Raw genomic sequence first — 24521 nt, forward strand, 5'->3', positions numbered from 1 at the left:
ATTTAATTTATTGATTTATTATTGAGTTATTGGTATTACTCATATTCACCGAACCGAGGTATCCTAAGCGCAAGCCCCTCACACTCTAGCTACAGATAGGCGTGGTCAAAATTTCATGAATGGGGCTTACATCCACTTTAAGGCGGGGATTTTTCCTTTTTTACAGAGGTTTTCAATGGTGCAACAGCTGTAGAGATAAGTATGTACTTTCTTCTTTGCAGAGGACCCAGGGGCCAGTTTTGATTTAGCGGAGTTGCTTTAAAGTGGTTGTAAACAGTCTTTAGTTTACATCGCAAAAAATAAACCAAGTGGTAAATAAGTACCAACAAAAGAAAGCTCTATTTGTGTTAAAAACAAAAGATAAAAATGTAATTTGCATACAGTGTTGCATGACTACGTAATTGCCAGGTAAAGTTGCGCAGTGCAGAAAAGCAAAAAATGCTCTGGTCATGAAGGGGGTAAAATCGTTTGGAGGTCAAGTGGTTGTAAATGAAATAAATGTGCAAAGCATATACCTCTATAGTGTGTACTTGTTTCTATCTAGAGCACTAAGTGTAATTTCTGTCTGCTGCCCCATTTTTCTGCATGAGTCATTTCTGACAAGATTTCCTGATCCCAAGAGAAAAAAGGTGACAAGGGAGGAACCTCCAGCAGATTGACAGCCTCACCTGGGTTCCTGTGAGCTGTGTAGAGTGTGGGGGGGGGGGGTGTCTCTTCCCTCCAATCAGCTCTCAGAGTTCTCCCCACTGAGCTCTGCAGACTTTAAATTCAGCTCTCCACCTCTATTTTCTGACAGCTCAGACAAGCTTTATAAATTCTGGACTTTGAATATGTGTAGAGAAGAGAAGGCTGCGAATAAACAGGTACAACTTATGTTGGAGGATTTGTTTCATCTCTATGCATCACCTGAGGATAGTCCCTTCACTGGGTAAATGCAAGGGTTTACAACCCACGTTAACCCATTTGCTGCCAGGTCCGTACGGCCCTACAGCACTGCTTCCAGCTGGCTAGGTCTGTAGGCTGTATGGACCTGCATTCCACCCCCTCCTCTGCTATAAGCTCATGGTCACTTCAATTACCATAAACTTATATCATAACTGTTCAGCAGACTGACACTAACAAGCCCCTGATCAGAGCTATTAACCTAAAATATGACCCCCCTCCCCACCACATTATGAAATACCTTAGAATGAAGCCCCCGCGAGCGGCCCCCAGTCACCGCTGAGGGGGCTGACATGATCCCTCTGCGTTTCTTCTGGGTTCGCGGGCTCTGGAGCCGTGAGTGGCCGGAGCCGCAATTATGTCAATCCCGCGGGTCGGAGCCCCACATTCCAGCAAGGAGCTCTGAAGTTCCGGCACGATACGCTGGACCTTCAGAGCTGTATGCAGGGTGAAGATCTCCTAAACCATGCAGGTTTAGGAGATATTCATTTTACCTACAGGTAAGCCTTATTATAGGCTTACCTGTGGGTAAATATCACCAGCGGGGTATACAACCGTTTTAAAGCAGTAGTTACAATGCAAACCACTCTTCTATTCACACTAAACAGCAAAATGTAGCAGAGACATAGGTGACATACTTCTCCACCATGGTACCTATGTTCCTGCAGGCTTCCTCAGCTGCATCTCTGAATGAGGAGTCGGGGTGAGCGGCCTTCACAAAGTCAGCCTGCAGAGATCAAAACATGTTATTAGTCACAAAAGAAGCTAAACATAAATGTTAGAGAGTTCTATTAAACTTTAGAACACAAGAACAAACCATCTTCGAATAGTATGCAATAAACACAGAGCAGCAGTCAACAGTAACCGCATTACTTCCATTTCACTAATCCACAATAAAGTTCCTTACCATTCCTTACACAATGCAGTGGAAAGAACTGATAGACTATAACTAACATGCAGTTCAGTGTATTTCAAACATGTAAAATACAACAAAAAAATAAAAAAGTAATTATCCAGTAGTAGACAATCACAAAACAATTACCATGTATATTTGTGTATAAGCCAGACTTTTTCAGCACATTTTTTATGCTGAAAAAGTCCCCCTCGGCTTATACTCGATTGAGGGCATTGGCGTCGGGGGGGGCTGGCCACATACCTCAGCAGTGTAACATTTATACAGCATCCAGTGATTGGTGGGCAATCTGGGGCAGCTATAAGGAGAGTGATTGGAGTGGTCAAGTTTAAGCATTGATGTTGGGTGTGGGCGGGGCCAGGTATGCGACCCTTTGTTCCGTGCATAGACAAACAGCAGCTGGCTGGGGAGGAAGGTGGTAGGGGGGCTGGACCAATTGTAACTACTGTATGTGCACCCACAGTGGTGTATATTAAACCTGAATTATACACCGCTGTGGATGCACAAAGTAGTTACAATTAGGGATGTAACGATATCGAAGATATCGCGATATCGTATCGTCGTGGTCGTCTCGATATCGTCGTGGTCGTGTCTCGATATCGTCGTGGTTGGGTTACAATATTTAAAAGGACAGGTGTCCGTCAAAAAGCAAGAGGAATAAACACAGTCCCGCGGAACAAATCATTGTTAACTACATAGACCAGAGGTTTTTTTTACTGGTTTTTTTTTTTTTTCTTGCAATGTAGATATTTTGATCTTTCTGATGAAAAACATGAACATAAGCTAAATGATAGGTCAGTGTTTTTTTAAAGGCTTTTTGACTGACTATTTTATTTAAGTTTAAGTTATGTTCCTAAATACCAGTTTTAAAAAGCTGCCTTTATTTGCCTTGCACATTAAAACCTGACTTAACTTGATCTTTGTTTGCACTTAAAGAGGTTGTAAACCCTCTTGTATAACTTTTACCTATAGGTAAGCCTATATTAAGGCTTACCTATAGGTGCTATAAATATCTCCCAAACTTGCACCGTTTAGGAGATATTTACAGCGCAAACTGCCGATGACGTCATCGGCGCAGGCGCTCTGAGGGAACGGCCACCCGTGCCGTTCCTTCAGAGCTCAGTGCCGTGAACGGCGGCTCCCGCGCGCATGCGCGGGAGTGATGTAATCGCGCCTCTGGCCAATCAGATGGCCGGAGGACGCGAACCCGGAAGCGGGACGGCAGGACATGTCGCCGTCCTGTCGCTGAGGTGGCGGCACGGTGGGGGCTTCGTTTTAAGGTAAGTACTACATAATGAGCTAGTATGCGATGCATACTAGCTCATTATGCCTTTCTCTTTACAGGGCTTTTTTTTTCCTCGGATTTTTTTTTGGACTTTACTTCCTCTTTAAAGGGAATTGCCTATTGTTTGTTTACAATTGTTCTAGCTGCTTCTTAACTTGAACATTGCACAGAAGAATCAGCTATGCAACCAAATATTACTATACAGAATATTGATGTTCCTGACTACAACTTGCACTTTAAAAGCACTATGTGATCAGTGTTTTATGTTGTCATGGATCCATAAATACAAAAATAAATTGCCTGTTGACTGGCAAAAGCAGAATAAATGTCCGTATTTTTTCGCTATTATCATCACAAACACTATCATGAGCTATTTAACAATACCATGAGCTTTTCCACAATATCGCAATAAATATCGTACCGTGAGGTCAATATCGAAATTGTATCGTACCGTGAGATTTTGATATCGTTATATCCCTAGTTACAATTGGTCCCGCCCCCTACCACCTTCCTCCCTGGCCAGCTGCAGTTTGTCTATGCACAGAAAAAAGGGGTGGAGCCCCGCATACCATCCCCGCCCACATCCGACATCAGTGTTTCAACTTGACAGCTCCAATCACTCTCCTTGTGGCTGCCCCCGGATTGCCCACTAATCCCTGGATGCTGTATAAATGTTACAATGCTGCACTCTATGTTTCATATGACGATGCCCCCATTCTTCCCTCGGCTCCTGTATGCTGCTAATCAAGATTTTAAGATAAGTGTGCAATATTTAACTAATTGGTGTCTTTGCAGTTTAACTAATTCCTAAGCCTTGCACTCCGTACAACGCATTCCTGAACCTTGCACCCCGTACAACGCATTCCTGAACCTTGCACCACGTACAACGCATTCCTGAACCTTGCAGCCCCGTACAACGCATTCCTGAACCTTGCACCCCGTACAACGCATTCCTGAACCTTGCACCCTGTACAACGCATTCCTGAACCTTGCACCCTGTACAACGCATTCCTGAACCTTGCACCCCGTACAACGCATTCCTGAACCTTGCACCCTGTACAACGCATTCCTGAACCTGGCACCCTGTACAACGCATTCCAGAACCTTCCCATCCACCAGCATTACCCGCCAGCAGTAACCACCAGAAGTACCCGCCAGCAGCAACATTTATCCTACTGATGCCTCAATTGATGTCATTTTGTTGTAACAAACAGACGAAGCGGATCCGTCCAAGCAGATCTGCCAGCCGATAAGGAGACACAGCCTGTTCTCCTGTATGGGGTGGTCGGATCCAATGGACAGATGGCAAACGTATCACCATACATCTGTTTTTAGTGCTTTTTTCTCAGATTGGATGCCCGATTGGTGGCAGCAGACACATGTCCACTGACGTCCACCGCCCCATAGAGAACAATGGGTGATCTGATCAGATCTGCCTAAAAAAGGACAGGCGGACCCAAACAATCTGCTCATGTGAAAGGGGCCTAATAGTTCAAACACCTTCATTCTTGTACCTTGTATTTATACCTTTTTAAACTAGTTTATCCTTAGACATTTGAGTTCACTTCACAAGTCAAGAAGCTTTTCCTAGTTGTCCACGCAACAGCGTCCTAAAATTCAATATTCCCCTTCAATTATAACCCGCCTCGCTTACAATAAATCATTTTTGCATATTTCCTGGTAGTAAATATTTTTATGCTTTCAATACTATTTGTGCAGTCTGTAATTTCACCATATCCTTGAATTTTAGGAGATTTAACTAAGAATAATAATGAGGTTGTGGGTAGGGTTGAGCGGACACCTAGATGTCCGTGTTTGACGGGTTCGGCCGAACTTTAAAAAAAAGTCCGGGTCCGTGTCCCGGACTTTTACCGAACTTTTCCCGGACACCGAACCCCATTGAAGTCAATGGGGACCCGAACTTTAAGGCACTAAAATGGCTCTAAAACACCAATGGAAAGGGCTAGAGTGCTGCAAATGGCAGCAAAACGTAGTTAAGAGCATGGCAAGTGCTCTGCAAACAAATGTGGATAGGGAAATAACTTAAAACAACAAAAAAAAAACAGAAAAATAAAACAATGTTCTTCATCTCTGAAGGACGAGGCCCATATGGAGTAGGAGGGAGGTTGAGGTGGTGGTGGATGTGGCGGTGTCATAGGCGTGCGCACAGGGTGTGCCTGGTGTACCTGGGCACACCCTAATCACCTAGGGCACATAGCATTATCGCTCTGTTTGCCAGTGAGGAGATGGGAAAGATCTCCCTCGCACCTGCTCTGCTCTATTTCTCTTTGCCAGCAGGGAGAGTAATGTATCGGGGCCATGTACATGTAGGCAAACACATGCATGTGTATTTCAACTTTGGGGTGCACACCCTAATGCAATAGGCTGCGCACACCTATGGGCGGTGTAGGTGGAAGCGGCGGTGGAGGAGGACCAGGGCCGGATTAAGAGCATCATGGTCTTGGTGCTGAGGATTTTGAAGGGCCTTAAGGGCCGTGCCTTGGCATGCACCCAGAGGAGGAAGGGTGCAGCCATGCATGCCTAATTCAACATGGGATGCTGTCTCTGAAGCCCATAAACACATCCATGCATCGGCAACTGTCCCTCCTTGTCCGGCCTTCGCGCTGTCTGGGGAGGTTCTGAGGGTGCTGCCTGGGGAAGCGAGCATAGAAGCCAGACTTCTGTGTTTACAAGTGACAGAAGAGCGGTCACAGTGAATATGGCCAACCCGGGGCCTATATAAAAATCCATTGCTATTCTGCACAAGGTACGGAAAAGTCCCGTGGGATCCATGCCTGGTTCATTTTAATGAACGTGAGCTTGTCCACATTGTCTCTGGACAGGCGGCTGCGCTTGTCTGTTATAACACCCCCAGCCGTGCTAAATACCCGTTCAGATAATACACTGGCTGCAGGGCACGCCAGCACCTCCAAGGCGTAAAGGGCAAGCTCAGGCCATGTGCCCAATTTGGAGACCCAGAAGTTGAAGGGGGCAGACCCCTCATTCACTACATGTAGGCGTGTGCACACATACTGCTCCATCATGTTGGTAAAATGCTGCCTCCTGCTAAGACGTTCCATCTGAGCTGCTGGTGCTGCTGTTTGTTGTGGCGTGCTGACAAAGCTTTTCCACATTTCGGCCATGCTAACCCTGCCTTCTGAGGTGCTGGCGGTGCCCTGGTTGAGTTGGCGACCTCCTCCTCCTCTGCCTTGTGCTTCCACTGTGGCCCCGCTGTCAGATGGGAATGCCAGCAGCATCGCGTCTACCAGCGTGCGCTTGTACTCGCGCATCTTGCAATCGCGCTCCAGTGAGTGAATTAAGGACGGTACGTTGTCCTTGTAACGGGGATCCAGCAGCGTGGCCACCCAGTAATCAGCACAAGTTAGAATGTGGGCAACTCGGCGGTCGTTGTGGAGACACTGCAGCATGTAATCGCTCATGTGTGCCAGGCTGCCCAGAGGCGACGAAAGGCTGTCCTCTGTGGGAGGTGTATCGTCCGTGTCCTCTGTATCCCCCCAGCAACGCACCAGTGATGGCCATGAGCTGGCCTGGGTGCCACCCTGCTGTGAACATGGTTCCATCTCCTCCTCCAGCTCCTCCTCCTCCTCATCCTCCAGAACTGTGCCCCTGCTGGACAATTGTGTCCCTGGCGTTTGTGTGTGCAGGAACCCACCCTCGGAGCCCCTTGCGAATGACTGCCCTGAAAGCCTTTGAAATGTTACCTCTTCATCCTCCTCCTCCTCCTCCTCATCCTGTGCCACATCCTCTTCCATCATCGCCCGAATTGTTTTTTCAAGGAGTCATAGAAGTGGGATAGTTAAGCTGAGAACGGCGTCATTGCCACTGGCCATGTTGGTGGAGTACTCAAAACAGCGCAACAAGGCACAATATATGCAAATGTCAAATATGCAAACTATGCCGCAATTTAATGTTTTTTACACCAAAAGGGTGTGTATTGAATAGCCGAATAGGATAAAAAACTGTGTATCTCACACGTACAAACACAGACTAGGCCCGATTAAATTTTTTCCTACCCTAAAGGGAGGATGAGGAAGAGGAGTATGGAACAGGCAGCACCCTCAAATCTTCAGAAGTATGAGATGAACCCCAAAAACTTGGAAAGGTGGATCTCACACGTACCGACACAGACTATTCCGCAATTTAATTGAGCCACAAAGGTTTTTATTGAATAGCGGAATAGGAAATATGATCAAAAAAAAGTGTATGTTTTTCACACGTACAGAAGCACACTAGGCCCCAATTACTATTGTTTGTACACCTAAAAGGATGGATGAGGAGGAGGAGGAGTATAGAACAGGCAGCACCCTCAAAGCTTCAGAAGTATGAGATGAACCCCAAAAACTTGGAAAGGTGGATCTCACACGTACCGACACAGACTATTCCGCAATTTAATTGAGCCCCAAAGGTTCTTATTGAATAGCGGAATAGGAAATATGATCAAAAAAAAGTGTATGTTTTTCACACGTACAGAAGCACACTAGGCCCCAATTACTATTGTTTGTACACCTAAAAGGATGGATGAGGAAGAGGAGGAGGAGGAGTATAGAACAGGCAGCACCCTCAAAGCTTCAGAAGTATGAGATGAACCCCAAAAACTTGGAAAGGTGGATCTTACACGTACCGACACAGACTATTCCGCAATTTAATTGAGCCCCAAAGGTTTTTATTGAATAGCGGAATAGGAAATATGATCAAAAAAAAGTGTATGTTTTTCACACGTACAGAAGCACACTAGGCCCCAATTACTATTGTTTGTACACCTAAAAGGATGGATGAGGAGGAGGAGGAGGAGGAGTATAGAACAGGCAGCACCCTCAAAGCTTCAGAAGTATGAGATGAACCCCAAAAACTTGGAAAGGTGGATCTCACACGTACAGACACAGACTATTCCGCAATTTAATTGAGCCCCAAAGGTTTTTATTGAATAGCGGAATAGGAAATATGATCAAAAAAAAGTGTATGTTTTTCACACGTACAGAAGCACACTAGGCCCCAATTACTATTGTTTGTACACCTAAAAGGATGGATGAGGAGGAGGAGGAGGAGGAGGAGGAGGAGGAGTATAGAACAGGCAGCACCCTCAAAGCTTCAGAAGTATGAGATTGTGTTCACTGTACCCCACAAAGATTGTGTTCACTGTACCCCACAAAGATTGTGTTCACTGTACCCCACAAAGGTTTTGTTCACTGCACCCCACAAAGATTGTGTTCACTGCACTCCAAAAGGATTGTCTTCACTGCACCCCACAAAGATTGTGTTCACTGTACCCCACAAAGGTTTTGTTCACTGCACCCCACAAAGATTGTGTTCACTGTACCCCACAAAGGTTTTGTTCACTGCACCCCACAAAAATTGTGTTCACTGTACCCCCCAAAGATTTTGTTCACTGCACCCCACAAGGATTGTCTTCACTGCACCCCACAAGGATTGTCTTCACTGCACCCCACAAGGATTGTCTTCACTGCACCTCACAAAGATTGTGTTCACTGTACCCCACAAAGGTTGTGTTCACTGCACCCCACAAAGGTTTTGTTCACTGCACCCCACAAAGATTGTGTTCACTGCACCCCACAAAGATTGTGTTCACTGTACCCCACAAAGGTTTTGTTCACTGCACCCCACAAAGATTGTGTTCACTGTACCCCACAAAGATTGTGTTCACTGTACCCCACAAAGGTTTTGTTCACTGCACCCCACAAAGATTGTGTTCACTGTACCCCACAAAGGTTGTGTTCACTGCACCCCACAAAGGTTTTGTTCACTGCACCCCACAAAGATTGTGTTCACTGCACCCCACAAAGATTGTGTTCACTGTACCCCACAAAGGTTTTGTTCACTGCACCCCACAAAGATTGTGTTCACTGTACCCCACAAAGATTGTGTTCACTGCACTCCAAAAGGATTGTCTTCACTGCACCCCACAAAGATTGTGTTCACTGTACCCCACAAAGGTTTTGTTCACTGCACCCCACAAGGATTGTCTTCACTGCACCCCACAAAGATTGTGTTCACTGCACCCCACAAAGATTGTGTTTACTGTACCCCACAAAGATTTTGTTCACTGCACCCCACAAAGATTGTGTTCACTGTACCCCACAAAAATTTTGTTCACTGCACTCCAAAAGGATTGTCTTCACTGCACCCCACAAAGATTGTGTTCACTGTACCCCACAAAGGTTTTGTTCACTGTACACCACAAAGGTTTTGTTCACTGTACCCCACAAAGGTTTTGTTCACTGCACCCCACAAAGATTGTGTTCACTGTACCCCACAAAGATTGTGTTCACTGTACCCCACAAAGGTTTTGTTCACTGCACCCCACAAAGATTGTGTTCACTGTACCCCACAAAGGTTGTGTTCACTGCACCCCACAAAGGTTTTGTTCACTGCACCCCACAAAGATTGTGTTCACTGCACCCCACAAAGATTGTGTTCACTGTACCCCACAAAGGTTTTGTTCACTGCACCCCACAAAGATTGTGTTCACTGCACTCCAAAAGGATTGTCTTCACTGCACCCCACAAAGATTGTGTTCACTGTACCCCACAAAGGTTTTGTTCACTGCACCCCACAAAGATTGTGTTCACTGTACCCCACAAAGGTTTTGTTCACTGCACCCCACAAAGATTGTGTTCACTGTACCCCCCAAAGATTTTGTTCACTGCACCCCACAAGGATTGTCTCCACTGCACCCCACAATGATTGTCTTCACTGCACCCCACAAAGATTGTGTTCACTGCACCCCACAAAGGTTTTGTTCACTGCACCCCACAAAGATTGTGTTCACTGTACCCCCCCAAAGATTTTGTTCACTGCACCCCACAAGGATTGTCTTCTCTGCACCCCACAAAGATTGTGTTCACTGCACCCCCCAAAGATTTTGTTCACTGCACCCCACAAGGATTGTCTTCACTGCACCCCACAAGGATTGTCTTCACTGCACCCCACAAAGATTGTGTTCACTGTACCCCCACAAAGGTTTTGTTCACTGCACCCCACAAAGATTTTGTTCACTGCACTCCAAAAGGATTGTGTTCACTGCACCCCAAAAAGATTGTGTTCACTGCAGCCCACACACAGAAAAATGGATGTGGATCACTGACACCTGCCTATCTCCTATCCCACACCACACAGCAATATCGATTGTAGTTTGTAGAACACAGTTTCCCTAAAATTCAGCAGACTCTGTCCCTAACAGGATTGAGAAGAGATCGTAGATCAGAAGAACTAAGTGCAGACCCCACCCCACACAGCAATATCGATTGTAGTTTGTAGAACACTCTGACCCTAAAATTCAGCAGCAGCCTCTCCCTAACAGGATTGAGAAGAGATCGTAGATCAGGATTGAGTGCAGACCCCACCCCCCACACAGCAATATCGATTGTAGTTTGCAGAAGACACTGACCCTATAATTCAGCAGACTCTATCCCTAAAATGCCTACAACTCGCCCTGCCTAAACACTCCGACCTGTCCCTCAATTCTATCCGGACACAAATGGTTTTTTCCTGCCTGTCTTTCCCTAATCAGCAGCCAGCACGTTGATGTGTGCTCTGTCCCTGATCTAAGCAGCAGAATGAAGACGCTGCGGCTGCCTGGAACTTATAAAGACTTGGTCACATGCTTCAGACGGCCATCACAGCTACTGAGACATTTGCAGGCATGGCTGGGATGGCTTAAGGCACACCAGTTAAACGATTGTTGATTGGCTGTTAAAAGCCCGCCATGAAAAGAGCGCCAAAGCATGCAAAACCCGGAAATAAAACGACCGAACACGGATTTTTACCCGAATATACAGTAAAGTGTCCGTGTTCGTGTTCGGGTAACAAAAATCCAATTATTCGGTACGAACACGAATAATACAGTCCATGTTCGCTCAACACTAGTTGTGGGATCCTTTATCCTGCCCTATAAATAATCTGTATTGCTTTCTTTTGCAGTGTGATTATTGGATATATTCTAGTTATATAATTATTGCCCCAAACCTCTGCACAATAATTACATTATTCAGGGTGCTAGGGTCGCCAGTACAATATTTGTACATTGATATCATATCCCCCCTCAAGCGTCTTCTCCAGAGAGAATAAGTTCAATGCTTGTAGTCTTTCCTCATAGCTGATGTCCTCCATTCCCCTAATTATCTTTGTTGCCCTTCTCTGGACTCTCTCTACTTCCAACATATCCTTTCTGAGGACTGGTGCCCAGAACTGGACGGCATACTCAAGGTGTAGAGTGAGAAAATAATTGTTTTATCTCTGGAGTGAATCCCCTTTTCTATACATGCCAGTATTCTGTTGGCTTTGCTTGCAGCAGCTTGGAATTGCTTGCCATTGCTGAGCTTGTTGTCTACCAGTACCCCCAGGTCCTTTTCCATCTTAGATTCACCCAGACATCCCCCCCATAGCGAGTAACTTGCGTTCGTATTTCTGGCACCCAAGTGCATTACTTTACATTTTTCAATATTAAACCTAATTTGCCATGTAGTTGCCCGCCCCATTGTTTTGTTCAGGTCTGCTTGTAAGGTTACCACGAACCTGTATAGAAGCTTAGTATCGTCCGCAAATACGGAGATTGTTCTGGTTATCCCATCCCCTAGATCATTTATGAATAAATTAAACAGGATTACGGAATGATTTCTAATACAGAACATGTTTTACTTTATTTCAAACTGCTATGCTTTTGGACACTTTGAACTGCACATGCTTAATATGCGATTTCCCACAGATCTGACAATCTATTATCACCCCAACAAATGTAATTTAATTAACTCTTGATGTTAACCCCTTCCATCTGAATATCTATTTGTGTGTTAGTTTTGCAGTTCCCTAAAATGTATTACTCTTGTTTTGTTCACGTGTAATTATAATTTATTTCAATCAAACCATAATTTCAATTTCAATTTACTCAGTTCTGTATCAATCACCTGAATTAGAGACTGCAAATCACTTTCCAAACAAAATATTAAAATCATTAACAAATAACACCATATTTAATACTTTTGATACCATCTATAAATCATTGACATAAAGAACAATTAATTTAGGGCCCAACACTGACATCTTGGAGACGCCATAAGTAATGTCCAAACATGATGAACAATAATCACCCTAGCTCACAAATTGTCTCCCGTCAGTCAAATAACTCCTCAAACAGTCTAACACTTTACCCCAGATACCACAAAGTTCTAATTTAATAAATACTATGTCATGGTTTATTGTGCCAAATGCTATTTTTAACCACTTTACCACCGGAGGATTTTGCTGTCTTACGTCCAGGCCACTTTTTGCAATTCGGCGCTGTGCGACTTTAAATGACAATTGCGCGGTGTGACGCCGTACCCAAACGAAATTTACGTCCTTTTTTTCCCACAAACAGAGCTTTCTTTTGGTGGTATTTGATCACCTGTGCGATTTTTACTTTTTACGCTATAAACAAAAAAACAGCGTTTGTTTTGAAAAAATAACAATATTTTTAAAAAAAATTTGTATGAAATCCCCCCCCCCCCCCCAAAAAAATGTAAAAATCTAAATTTTTTAAAATTTTTGGCCAATTTCTTTTCTGCTACCTATGTTTGGTAAAAAAAAAAATCACAATAAGCGTATTTTGATTGGTTTGCGCAAAAGTTATTGCGTTTACTAAGGGAAAGATTTCTGTAATTTTTGGGGTTTTTTTTTAACGCGTAATGGCGGCGATCTGCGATTTTTTTCGCGGGACTGCGACATTGCGGCGGACAGATCGGACCCTTTACTGAAATTTTTGACACTTTTGGGGGTACCAGTGACATTACTGCAGTAATCAGTGCTATATATATATGCACTGTTACTGTAAAAATGACACTGGCAGGGAAGGGGTTAATTTTATTGGAGAGGGAGGGGTATGTATGCCTGGTGCTTACTAACGTGTGGGGGGGGGGGGGGAGGTGACTGAGTGAGTCAGGGACAGATCGGATGTTTAGCTATGCTGAACCATGCTATCTGTCCCTGCCTGTCACTTAGAAGATCCGCCCGCTCTGTTTACTCAAGCGGGCGGATCTCCAAACTAGATTCCCCGACGATCGGGGAAGAGCAGCGGCGATCGCCGCCACTCCTCCCCTGGCCCGACTCCCGCTGTGACTGAAAACAGCAGGACCGAGCCTCCGGCGGCGAGCGCGTGCCGCCCGGAAGGGGCGGAGTCCAGCGACGTAGGTCTACGTCGCTGGGCGATAACGAGCCACACTGCTGCAGTAGCAGCAATGTGAGCGGAGTTAAAGTGGTTAATTATACAAATATCCCAACTATATAGCAATTCTGGTCTATTAAATTTGTAATTTCCTCAATTCATTCTATTAAGACCAGTAATGTTGCTCCATTTGATCTAAATCCATATTAATCTTTAGTGAGTAATTTATGTTTTTCTATAAATTTGTCCAGAGGGTTTTAAAAGAAATGTAGGAAAATGATGGTAGTAATGATACAGGCCTATAATTTGTGAAATAGTGTCTGTTCCCCGATTAATATAGGAGGTATGACTATTGGTTTTTTTTCCCCTTTTGTTTGAAAATATGCCAATTTGGAATGAGAAGTTACAGATATGCGTTAAAGGTTTTGAAATCCACTCAATTACCCTTTTAACAATAGTCATAGCAATCCATCACAGTCAGTAGATGTGACCACCTATAGCCAATTACAATTATTAGTAAACACAACTATTACCTACAGCATCTCACTGTAACGGAACTGCGACCCACACTGTTCTTGTGGACTTCTGTCAGTATACCCCTTCCTCCAAGTATTGAACATAGATATCAAATATCCTAGCCGCCCCCAATACAAAGCTAGCCAACAACTTAGCTTGTACAAGTTAAGGAACCTTCCCCTTTATTGAACAGTTTCACACAGATTATATACAGCATGGACATCCCCCTCCTGATCAAGTTACCCCAATAGGTTACATGCCTGATTACATTATCCTATGCAGATGAAATTGTATACAGAAATAGAATTAACATATCTAAGAAACAACCAACACAAGCAGTATACTATTTCCACTCAGCAACTAACAGATGACAGTGATTCAATCAACCTGAGCAAATTATCTAGCAGACCGCTGTCCTTGAGCTGATGAAATATAATACACATTATCATAAGTGTAAATACAGAACCCCCAGTAGATAACAGGTGAGTAAATCAACATATTCAACACTGTCTGGAAGACAGGTGGTTGAGCTGATGAGATTAGCATCTGCTGTGAGTCCTACTGTCTTGGATAGACAGACTTGAATCCAAAGTAACATTACTCCAAGGGCCCCACATATAGTGTCTGTCTTTCATTCCCAGTGACGGTGAGTATGGTCACATATCTCCCCCCCCCCCCCCCCCCCATATCTTATCCCCCAAAGGTAGACTAACCAGGTACCAGACCTCCAATCGGTCTGTGCCTGAGTTAGTTGGTTAACAAGTCCCAAAGAGTCAATCCATCCTGGCATCCTCCGTGACAAAGCTCCACATAGTTTGTAAGTTTGTCCCAGCAGAGCGCATGGAGCTCTCACAGCCGATCAGTCTGTGGAAGTCTGGTCTGGGCAGGCCAGAATGGGCGTCTTGGTCATCCTGTGTCCCTAATAGACACAGGGTGACTTACACAGAGGGGCTTAGGGAGCTGAGAGAGGTATTTCCCAACCACTCTAAGATAAGCTGTGTTCCCCCAACCAAAGTGACTCCCGTCACACTCACGAAAGTGAGTACACTCCTCACATTTTTTTAAATATTTAATTATATCTTTTCATGTGACAACACTGAAAAAATGACACTTTGCTACAATGTAAAGTAGTGAGTGTACAGCTTGTATAACAGTGTAAAATTTGCTGTCCCCTCAAAATAACTTCACACACAGCCATTAATGTCTAAACCGCTGGCAACATAAAGGGAGTACACCCCTAAATGAAAATGTCCAAATTGGGCCCAAAGTGTCAATATTTTGTGTGGCCACCATTATTTTCTTGCACTTCTTTAACCCTCTTAGGCATGGAGTACACCAGAGCTTCACAGGTTGCCACTGGAGTCCTCATCTACTCCTCCATGACGACATCACAGAGCTGGTGGATGTTAGAGACTTTGCACTCCTCCACCTTCCGTTTGAGGATGCCCCACAGATGCTCAATAGGGTTTAGGTCTGGAAAAATGCTTGGCCAGTCCATCACCTTTACCCTCAGCTTCTTTAGCAAGGCAGTGGTCGTCTTGGAGGTGTGTTTGGGGTTGTTATGTTGAAATACTGCCCTGCGGCCCAGTCTTCAAAAGGGAGGGGATCATGATCTGCTTCAGTATGTCACAGTACATGTTGGCATTCATGGTTCCCTCAATGAACTGTAGCTCCTCAGTGCCGGCAGCACTCATGCAGCCCCAGACCATGACACTCCCACCACCATGCTTAACTGTAGGCAAGACACACTTGTCTTTGTACTCCTCACCTTGCTGCCGCCCCACACGCTTGACACCATCTGAACCAAATAAGTTTATCTTGGTCTCATCAGACCACAGGACATGGTTCCAGTAATTCATGTCCTTAGTCTGCTTGTCTTCAGCAAACTGTTTGCGGGCTTTCTTGTGCATCATCTTTAGAAGAGGCTTCCTTCTGGGACAACAGCCATGCAGATCAATTTGATGCAGTATGCAGTGTAGGGTCCGAGCACAGACAGGCTGACCCCCCACCCCTTCTACCTCTGCAGCAATGCTAGCAGCACTCATATGTCTATTTCCCAATGACAACCTCTGGATATGACAGTGAGCAAGTGCACCTTAACTTCTTTGGACGACCATAGTGAGGCCTGTTCTGAATGGAACCTGTCTGTTAAAACTGCTGTATGCTCTTGGCCGTGCTGCAGCTCAGTTTCAGGGTCTTGGCAGTCTTCTTATAGCCTAGGCCATCTTTATGTAGAGCAACAATTCTTTTTTTTCAGATCCTCAGAGAGTTCTTTGCCATGACCTGCTATGTTGAACTTCCAGTGAACAGTATGAGAGAGTGAGAGCGATAAAACCAAATATAACACACCTGCTCTCCTTTCATACCTGAAACCTTGTAACACTAACGAGTCACATGACACCAGGGAGGGATAATGGCTAATTGGGCCCAATTTGGACATTTTAACTTATGGGTGTACTCACTTTTGTTGCCAGCGGTTAAGACATTAATGGCTGTGTGTTGAGTTATTTTGAGGGGGACAGCAAATGTACACTGTTCTACAAGCTGTACACTCACTACTTTACATTGTAGCAAAGTGTAATTTCTTCAGTGTTGTCACATGAAAAGATATAATAAAATATTTACAAAAATGTGAGGGGTGCACCCACTTTTGTGAGATACTGTATGTAGGAATTTATGGATGTTTGATTCTATATTGTATTTATTTCCCATGGAGCACTGACATTTTCCACAAAGCTTTACACAGAATACTGAACAAGTCACATGTACTCATACAGTACACTAAATTATCAAAAGTATTGGAACGCCTGCCTTTTCACACACACATTAAGGCAATCCCCGTCTTAGTCCGTAGGGTTCAATGTCGAGTTAGTTCACCCTTGGCAGCTATAACGGCTTCAACTCTTCAGGGAAGGCTGTCCACAAGGTTTAGGAGTGTGTCTATGGGAATGTTTGACCATTCATCCAGAAGCACATTTGTGAGGTCAGGCACTGATGTTGGTTGAAAAGGCCTGGCTCGCAGTCTCCGCTCCAATTTATCCCTAAGGTGTTCTATCGGGTTGAGGTCAGGACTCTGTGCAGGCCAGTCAAGTTCCTCCAACCCAAACTCGCTCATCCATGTCTTTATGGACCTTGCTTTGTGCACTGGTCCAAAATCATTTGGTGGAGGGGGGATTAGGTGTGGGGTTGTTTTTCAGGGGTTGGGCTTGGCTCCTTAGTTCCAGTTAAGGGAACTTTTAAGGCATCAGCATACAAAGACATTTTGGACAATTTTATGCTCCCAACTTTGTGACAACAGTTTGGGGATGACCCCTTGATGAGTGAGTTTGGGTTTAGGGTTGAGAAACTTGAGACTGGCCTGCTCAGAGTCCTGGCTCAACCTGATAGAACACCTTTGGGACGAATTAGAGCAGAGACTGCAAACAAGGCCTTCTCGTCCATCATCAGTGCCTGACTTCACAAATGCGCTTCTGGAAGAATGGTCAAAGATTCCCATAGACACACTCCTAAACCTTGTGGACAGCCTTCCCAGAAGAGTTTAAGCTGTTATAGCAGCAAAGTTTGGGCCAACTCAATATTCAACCCTACAGACTAAGACTGGGATGCCACTAAAGTTCATGTGCGTGTAAAGGCAGGCGTCCCATTACTTTTGGTAATATAGTGTATATGCAACAAGACTGCTGAAATAAAATCCATTTAATGTGTATGTATGTGCAGTCCTTATTTTACAAGGGTCAGAAGAGATGTAATTCAGTAGTTGAGCAAAAGACAACTAGGCAGGGTTGACAACTCCAACCAAAAAAAGGCTGTGTGTTGTCAGCCTACAACAGGAACCAGGAGCCAAATACATTTCTTACAGGTCAGCAGGTATTTGTGCTCGCAGGGTCTTTAACCACTTAAGCCCCGGAAGATTTTACCCCCTTCCTGACCAGGGGGTATTTTGCGATTCGGCACTGCGTGACTTTAACCGACAATTGCGCGGTCGTGCGACGCTGTATCTAAACGAATTTGGCGTCCTTTTTTTCCCACAAACAGAGCTTTCTTTTGGTGGTATTTGATCACCTGTGCGATTTTTTGATCATGCGCTATAAACAAAAAAAGAGCGTAAATTTTGCAAAAATAGCAATATTTTTCACATTTTTTTATATGAAATTCCCCCCAAAGAAAATGTAAAAATCAAATGTTTTTAACATTTTCGGCCAATTTGTTTTATGCTACCTATGTTTGGTAAAAAAAAAAAAAAAAATCGCAAAAAGAGTATTTTGATTGGTTTGCGCAAAAGTTATCGCGTTTACTAACAAAGGGAAAGATTTTTGTCATTTTTGTTGTTTTTTTTTTTTTTTAACGCGTAATGGCGACGATCTGCGTTTTTTTTTGCGGTACTGCGACATTGCGGCGGACAGATCGGACCCTTGACTGACATTTTTGACACTTTTGGGGTTACCAGTGACATTTCTACAGTAATCAGTGCTATACATATGCACTGTTACTGTAAAAATACACTGGCAGTGATAGGGTTAACTTTTTTTGAAAGGGAGGGTCTATGTGTGTCCCTAGGGGTGTGCTTTCTACTGTGATTGGCTGTGGCTTCAGATGTATGAACAGTGATCAACGGTTCTACATAGTAGAACCGTATGATCATCCTTCATACACAGGGGAGAATGACAGGCAGCTTGTTTACACAAGCCGCCTGACTTTCTCCCTCTCCCCCGACGATCGCAGAGTGACCGGCGGACATCGGGTCCACCGGTCACACGCGCAGGGGGGTGCGTGACCGCGCGGGAGCGCGCCTCCGGCGGCGCGCGCTCTCTCCCTAGACTCTCACAGGCTAGCGACGTAGACCTACGTCGCTTTGCCTGTGAGGGGCTGACTGCCGACGTAGATCGGCGTTAGGCAGTCGGCAAGTGGTTAAAGGGATAAACACAGGGAAACATGCAAGTTTTGCACAGATTTACTGCATATTACACTGTGTTGCATGGATTACCACCAAAGCATCCTGGGAAACCAATGTTTACAAGGGAAAACACAAACTTCACACAACTCTAGTCCTTGGAGAAAGCTGAATTCAAGAATCCAGTTCTGCAAAACAAAAATGAATATTATGGGCCATACACACTATAAGATTTTCTGAAGACTTTTTCCTTTAGACTTACCAAAACCATATAATATGAGGTCAAACCTAAACACTTTCCATTTGTATGCAATCAGGCAGGCCCTTGCATTACATAGAAAAGGTAAATCTGAAGGAAATCTGACCACAAAAGTTGGATAGTGTGTATCCAGCTTTATTCTTGATTACCTTGATTTCTTGCACATTATGCAACACTTACATCTCAAAGTGGCAAAATCCAGTGATGCAAAGCTGTCATCACTCTCGCTGTCATTTTCTCCAGGTCTGGAGTCTCCAGCCATCTTGACTGTCTGGGTACAGAAGATATAACTCCCATAGATGCACACAGGGTTAATTATTTCTGATACATACAGCAGGCCATGCTTGTATACTGAGCCGTGCATGTGCGGCCCTGAAAAATGCTAACGACAAAGAAATAGCTTGTATGACAGAAAAGACAGTCTGCACTGCCATAAAACCTTCCTGCTAGCATTGTTTCTTTTACATGACATTAGTGCCCTATGAGAAATAAGCACAAATGTACAACAGAGCCTTGGCTTTATCTACTGATTTTACATATCACTATGCCAAATCCCCTGTACACATAGCCTAGACATGAGATGCATGCTTTTCTTCTCACCAGATCAGCTACTTTACACAGCTCATCACTTAGCTGGTCAAACAGCTTCACAGTCTCAGCACTTGGAGGAGCACTGCACACTTTCTCCACTAGGGACTCCGACTTTCTCAGGGCATTTTCTTGAACTATCTGGAATCCTTCTGGAGAACTTAACTCAGGAACTCCAAACAGGCCCTGTGGTAGACAAAATACAAGAAAAATAAAACACTGTTAAAGCCAACCTCGCATAATATTCACAGTGGCATTCTTTATAAATAACATCCATAGCATAGGTGCTAGTGTCAGACTTGCTTCCTGGTGCTGTGCCAAGCAGCTGCCCTGCCACATTCTGAACACAGGAGGCTGGCTGCTTGAAACGGGCGCCACTCAGAGAATGTTTTGCATGCTCTGAATGAATGCAAATCATTCTCTCATCGGACAAGGTGAAGACTGTGATATCACTGCCCCAACCTTTCCACCTCAACCAATCAGAGAACGATTTGCCAATCAGAAAATGCTAAACAATCTCTCATTGGCACCAATGCCAAGCAGCCGGCCTCCTGTGTTCAAAATGGGCAGCAGCTCAGCATGGGACCCAGAGGCAAGTGAAGATAACTGAAGTAGCTGTGTCTACAACAGTAATTTCCATCTTCCAAGAGCATCGGGCAGGTCTGGTGTATAATGTACATACTTACATTATTCCAAGCTGGACCAATGTAGCGATGTGTGAAATATCTAGACCTGGAATTTATTTTTTAAAACCCTCAGCAATGGAAGATTGTGACTGTGGGGGTAGAAGACTTTAGACAAGGGATCCTCAAACTACGGCCCTCCAGCTGTTGTGGAACTACACATCCCATGAGGCATTGTAAAACTCTGTCATTCCCAGACATGACTAGGCATGATGGGAATTGTAGTTCCTGAACAACTGGAGGGCCATAGTTTGAAGACCACTGCGGTAGACTTATGCCTCGTACACACGTACCGATCGTCGGCCGACCGATCACCCGTCTTTTGTCCAGGGCTGTCCTGTCCACTGAAAAGTGCAAAACACTGCACAAGAATTTTGTCCGCCGACTGCAGAAGTGATGTCATGTGATGGGTAACTTTCCGTGTGTTTTTTCTTCTCTGAGCATGCCCAGTCTTGCAAATCTGCTGATTGTCGGCCGAATTCTGTACTGACTGGCGAACAATCGGCCGTTCTGGTGTTGGCCAACAAAAATTTTAATGCCTGCACGACAGATTCTTTTCGGCCGAAAGTGCGCTGTCGGAAGCATCATACTAACAAGCCTACAATCGGCCGATCGGTCGTTGGCCGAATATTTACGGCCGACAATCGGTACGAGTGTACGGGGCATTAGACAGCCGGCACAAACACAAACTTCTCATTAAATGTAATTACTATCCCTTTTCTCTCATATACACTAAACCTGGCTTTAAGTGTTAATATAGGTATGTCATTTTAGGTATGTGTGTGGTTACTGTAATAATCTCACTTTTATTCAGTCCCAGGTAACGTAGCACCTCAATATATTTCCTGTGCTATGACAGGAGAGCTGCGGCTATCATTCACTGAAGCAGCACCATTCTTTGCCTGCCCCTCCTGGCCCCTTGCCCATTCATAGGATGCTTTGGTTACGATGAACCCATAACTGAATACAAAGCCTTCTGCGAATGGGCAGGGGGAGAAGGGACGATACATAACACTGCAGCCCGTATCTTGTATGCGATCAGCGCTTCTGGATAGGGGGAGGGGACCCACAGGCACGCATCCGCCGTCCCAGCTGTGCTGTGATTTGTTACAGCATAAGCCAATAAGTGGGTCCCAGGCCATGATCGATTGCCGACACCCACTGATCGGCTCCATCATTCACCGAAGGTAGCTCTATGGTGTAAACACCACAGAGCTCCGAACACTGACAGGCAATGTTGCTGGGTTTTTTTATTCCATGCAATGCAGGGAAAAAAACAGTAAGATCGCTAAGTAAAAGTACATTTAACCCCTTGATTGGCCCTAGATGTTAACCACTTCCCAGCCAGTGTCATTGGTACAGTGAATAGCTTTAGCACTGATCACTGTATTAGTGTCACTATTGATGTCAGTGTTTGTACCCCCCCCAGCCAGCATCAGTTAGTGTCAGATTGACCACCACATTATTACAGTCCCACTATAAGTCGTTGATCACCACCTTTACTAGTATAAAAAAAAAAAAAAAAAAAAAGAAAAAAATTCCAGTATCAATACCAGACACTAAGGGCTCTTTCACACGGGCGGGTCTGTCAGTTTTTTAGGCGGATCTGATCGGATCCTCCATGCATCCCTATGGGGCAGCGGGTGTCAGCGGAGACACCTCCGCTGACACCCGCTGCCATCCGCATCCTATCCTGTGCTGAAATCTGGACGGATGGAAACCCTATTTTTCCATCCGTTCAGTAATCGGAGCGGAGCAGATCTGATGAGAGCGGACAAGCGGTCCGCTCTCCTCCGATCCCCCATAGAGGGCAGCGGGTGCTGAGACACCTCCCTCTCCGCAAGCGGAGACGGAGCTGTCATCCGCCGGCTCAGCGGGGATCGCGGATCGATCCCCGCTGAGCAACACGGATCCGCCTACTGAGGCGGACCGTGTGAAAGAGCCCCAACTTGAAATATGAAATATATGAAACATGAAAACCAAACAATATACACTTTTTGGGATTTATTATTTATTTATTTTTTACCAAAACATGGAGCAGAATACATTTTGGCCTGTATTCATGAAGTTAGATTCATTTTTATTTTTTTTTGTAAATATGTTTTATAGTAGAAAATATATATATTTTTTTTTTATGTTTTCTGTCTTTTTTCATTTACATCGCAAAGAAAATAAAAAAACCCTAGTGGTGATCAAATCTCTATTTGTGTGTAAAAAAAAAAAAAATGATAAAAACTGTAAATTGTGTACAGTATTGCATGACAGCACAATTGTCAGTTAAAGTAACGCAGCGCCAAATAGAAAAAAAAATGCCCCTATTATGAAGGGAGTAAAATCTTTCCATGTGGTTGTACTTTAGACATCAAATAATGTGCAAAGCATATCCCTCTGTAGTGTGTACTAGTCTCAACTAGGAGCACTAAGTGTCATTTCTGTCTGCTGCTATTCCTGACACCAAGAGTAAAAAGGGGACAGAGCAGGGACCTCCAGCAGATTGACAGCCTCAGCTCTGTCCCTGTGTGTTTGGGAAAAAGTGGTGTGTCCCTTCCCTCCAATTAGCTCGCAGAGCTCTCCTCACTGAGCTCTGCAGAGTGTAACTTCAGCTCTCTGCCCCCTTTTTTCTGAACTTTCAGAAAAGCTTTATAAATTCTGCACTTTTTACAGAGAAGATTGCAGATAAACAGGCACAACGAATGTAGTAATCTCTGTGTAGTACCTGAGGCCAGCCACCTCATTGGGTATATGTTTATAGGGTTTACAACCACTTTGACTTATATTTACTCTACAGCAGAGTTTCTCAAGCAGGGTTCCATGTAACCATAGAGTTCCTCGGGCAGTTTCTGGCCCTCCCATAGGTTCCCACTGACACCATTGACCTTTTTAGCTATCTGTAAGGGGGTCATTTTTCCCCAATGTCCACAAGTATAAGGAGCATTCTTCCCACTGACCATCACACTAATGTATCATGAGTTGTAGATATCATTTTTATCAGGGGTTCCCTGAGACCACAAACTTATTTCAAGGGTTCCTGCGTGTTGAAAGGGTTGAGAAAGGCTGCTCTATAGATTTGAAAATAAAATTCTAGAGCTCTGTCTAAAATTTGTGTTAAAACACAAGCATAGCTAAGCAGGTCAAGAATGCCTGACTCCAGGGGGGGGGGGTCGATTAAAAAAAAAAAAAAAAAAATTGCATAGCTATTGGTCTGGTGAAACTGGCATGTACATTTGTTCAGTGTGAATGGGGCAAACATTGAATATTCTCAGGCTATTCCATCTGCAGGTTGAATGATTCCCATTCAGAAAAATACTAGATGGCACCATGTATACTTATTTACTATGATCTTTAGCACCATCTAGTGGTGAAGATGTGGTATTTTCCTTAACCATTTTTTTTATCATAAATAAGAAACATTCAACCAATAGAGGGAAAAGCCTGAAAACATTCAAAAGTGCCCCACTCACATCAAACAAATGTACATACCTATTTGCCACATGCTTCAATCTTTGTTTCCTTGGGAGGTAGTTTTTTTTTTTTTTTTCTTTTCAGTACTATTTTTTTTTAAGATGACAGTTTCCATGTATAACATGCTGCTTCACTGCAAGTTGGTGTATTTGACTTATTTATGTCTCTAGTACATCAGTTCTCACCCCATACAGTAACTGCATTGATCGTTCAGATTTATGCTGGGTTGATCATTTAGTGAACTGCAGAATATGTCTATGAATAGTCAGGTATCGAGTTTACCTATAATTTACAATGCATAGATTTTATTTTTATTTTTTTACATAGGGCCATTTCTACCATTGTGCTGTGGTCACTCAAACTATGTGTGTTGGTGCGTTTAACCGTTAGGTCTTCAAACTACGGCCCTCCAGTTGTTCGGGAACTACAATTCCCATCATGCCTAGTTATGCTGTGAATGTCAGAGTTTTACAAAGCCTCATTGGACATGTAGTTCTGCAACAGCTGGAGGGCCGTAGTTTGAGGATCCCTGGGACTCCGTGCTGAGATACAAAAATGCAGCAGGTATGATTATAGGTTCACTGGGGTGTGTTAGGCAGACTATTCAAAAGAACAGGCTCTTCCTCAGCACATGTGCGACCACAACATTCTGCCCAAGCGTCAACAGATTTTTTTTTAAATCTGAACTAAAGTTGGCATGGCGGTGAATGTGCAGTTACAGGTTATGCATGTCAGCGGCTGGGGAAGTGGGCCGGTACTGAAGGGTGCAAATAGGGGAAAGGCCCCAGGTTTCAGGTCAGGGCTG

General features: G+C 44.3%; 1 protein-coding gene across 1 annotated transcript in view; it reads right to left on the reverse strand.

Annotated features, from left to right (window-relative positions):
• The window catches only part of MIPEP (mitochondrial intermediate peptidase), a gene marked incomplete at its 5' end in the record, with an annotated part of 213250 nt that overhangs the window by 186494 nt on the left and 2235 nt on the right, over window positions 1-24521 (reverse strand). Inside the window, 2 exons of the mRNA XM_082246681.1 lie at window positions 1581-1669; window positions 19584-19757. Coding sequence (XP_082102807.1) covers window positions 1581-1669; window positions 19584-19757 — 263 coding nt within the window. The remainder of the gene's footprint in view (window positions 1-1580; window positions 1670-19583; window positions 19758-24521) is intronic.

The sequence above is a fragment of the Pelophylax lessonae genome (genome assembly GCF_965119305.1).
Source record: "Pelophylax lessonae genome assembly, chromosome: 2".
In the NCBI taxonomy this organism is placed as follows: domain Eukaryota; kingdom Metazoa; phylum Chordata; class Amphibia; order Anura; family Ranidae; genus Pelophylax; species Pelophylax lessonae.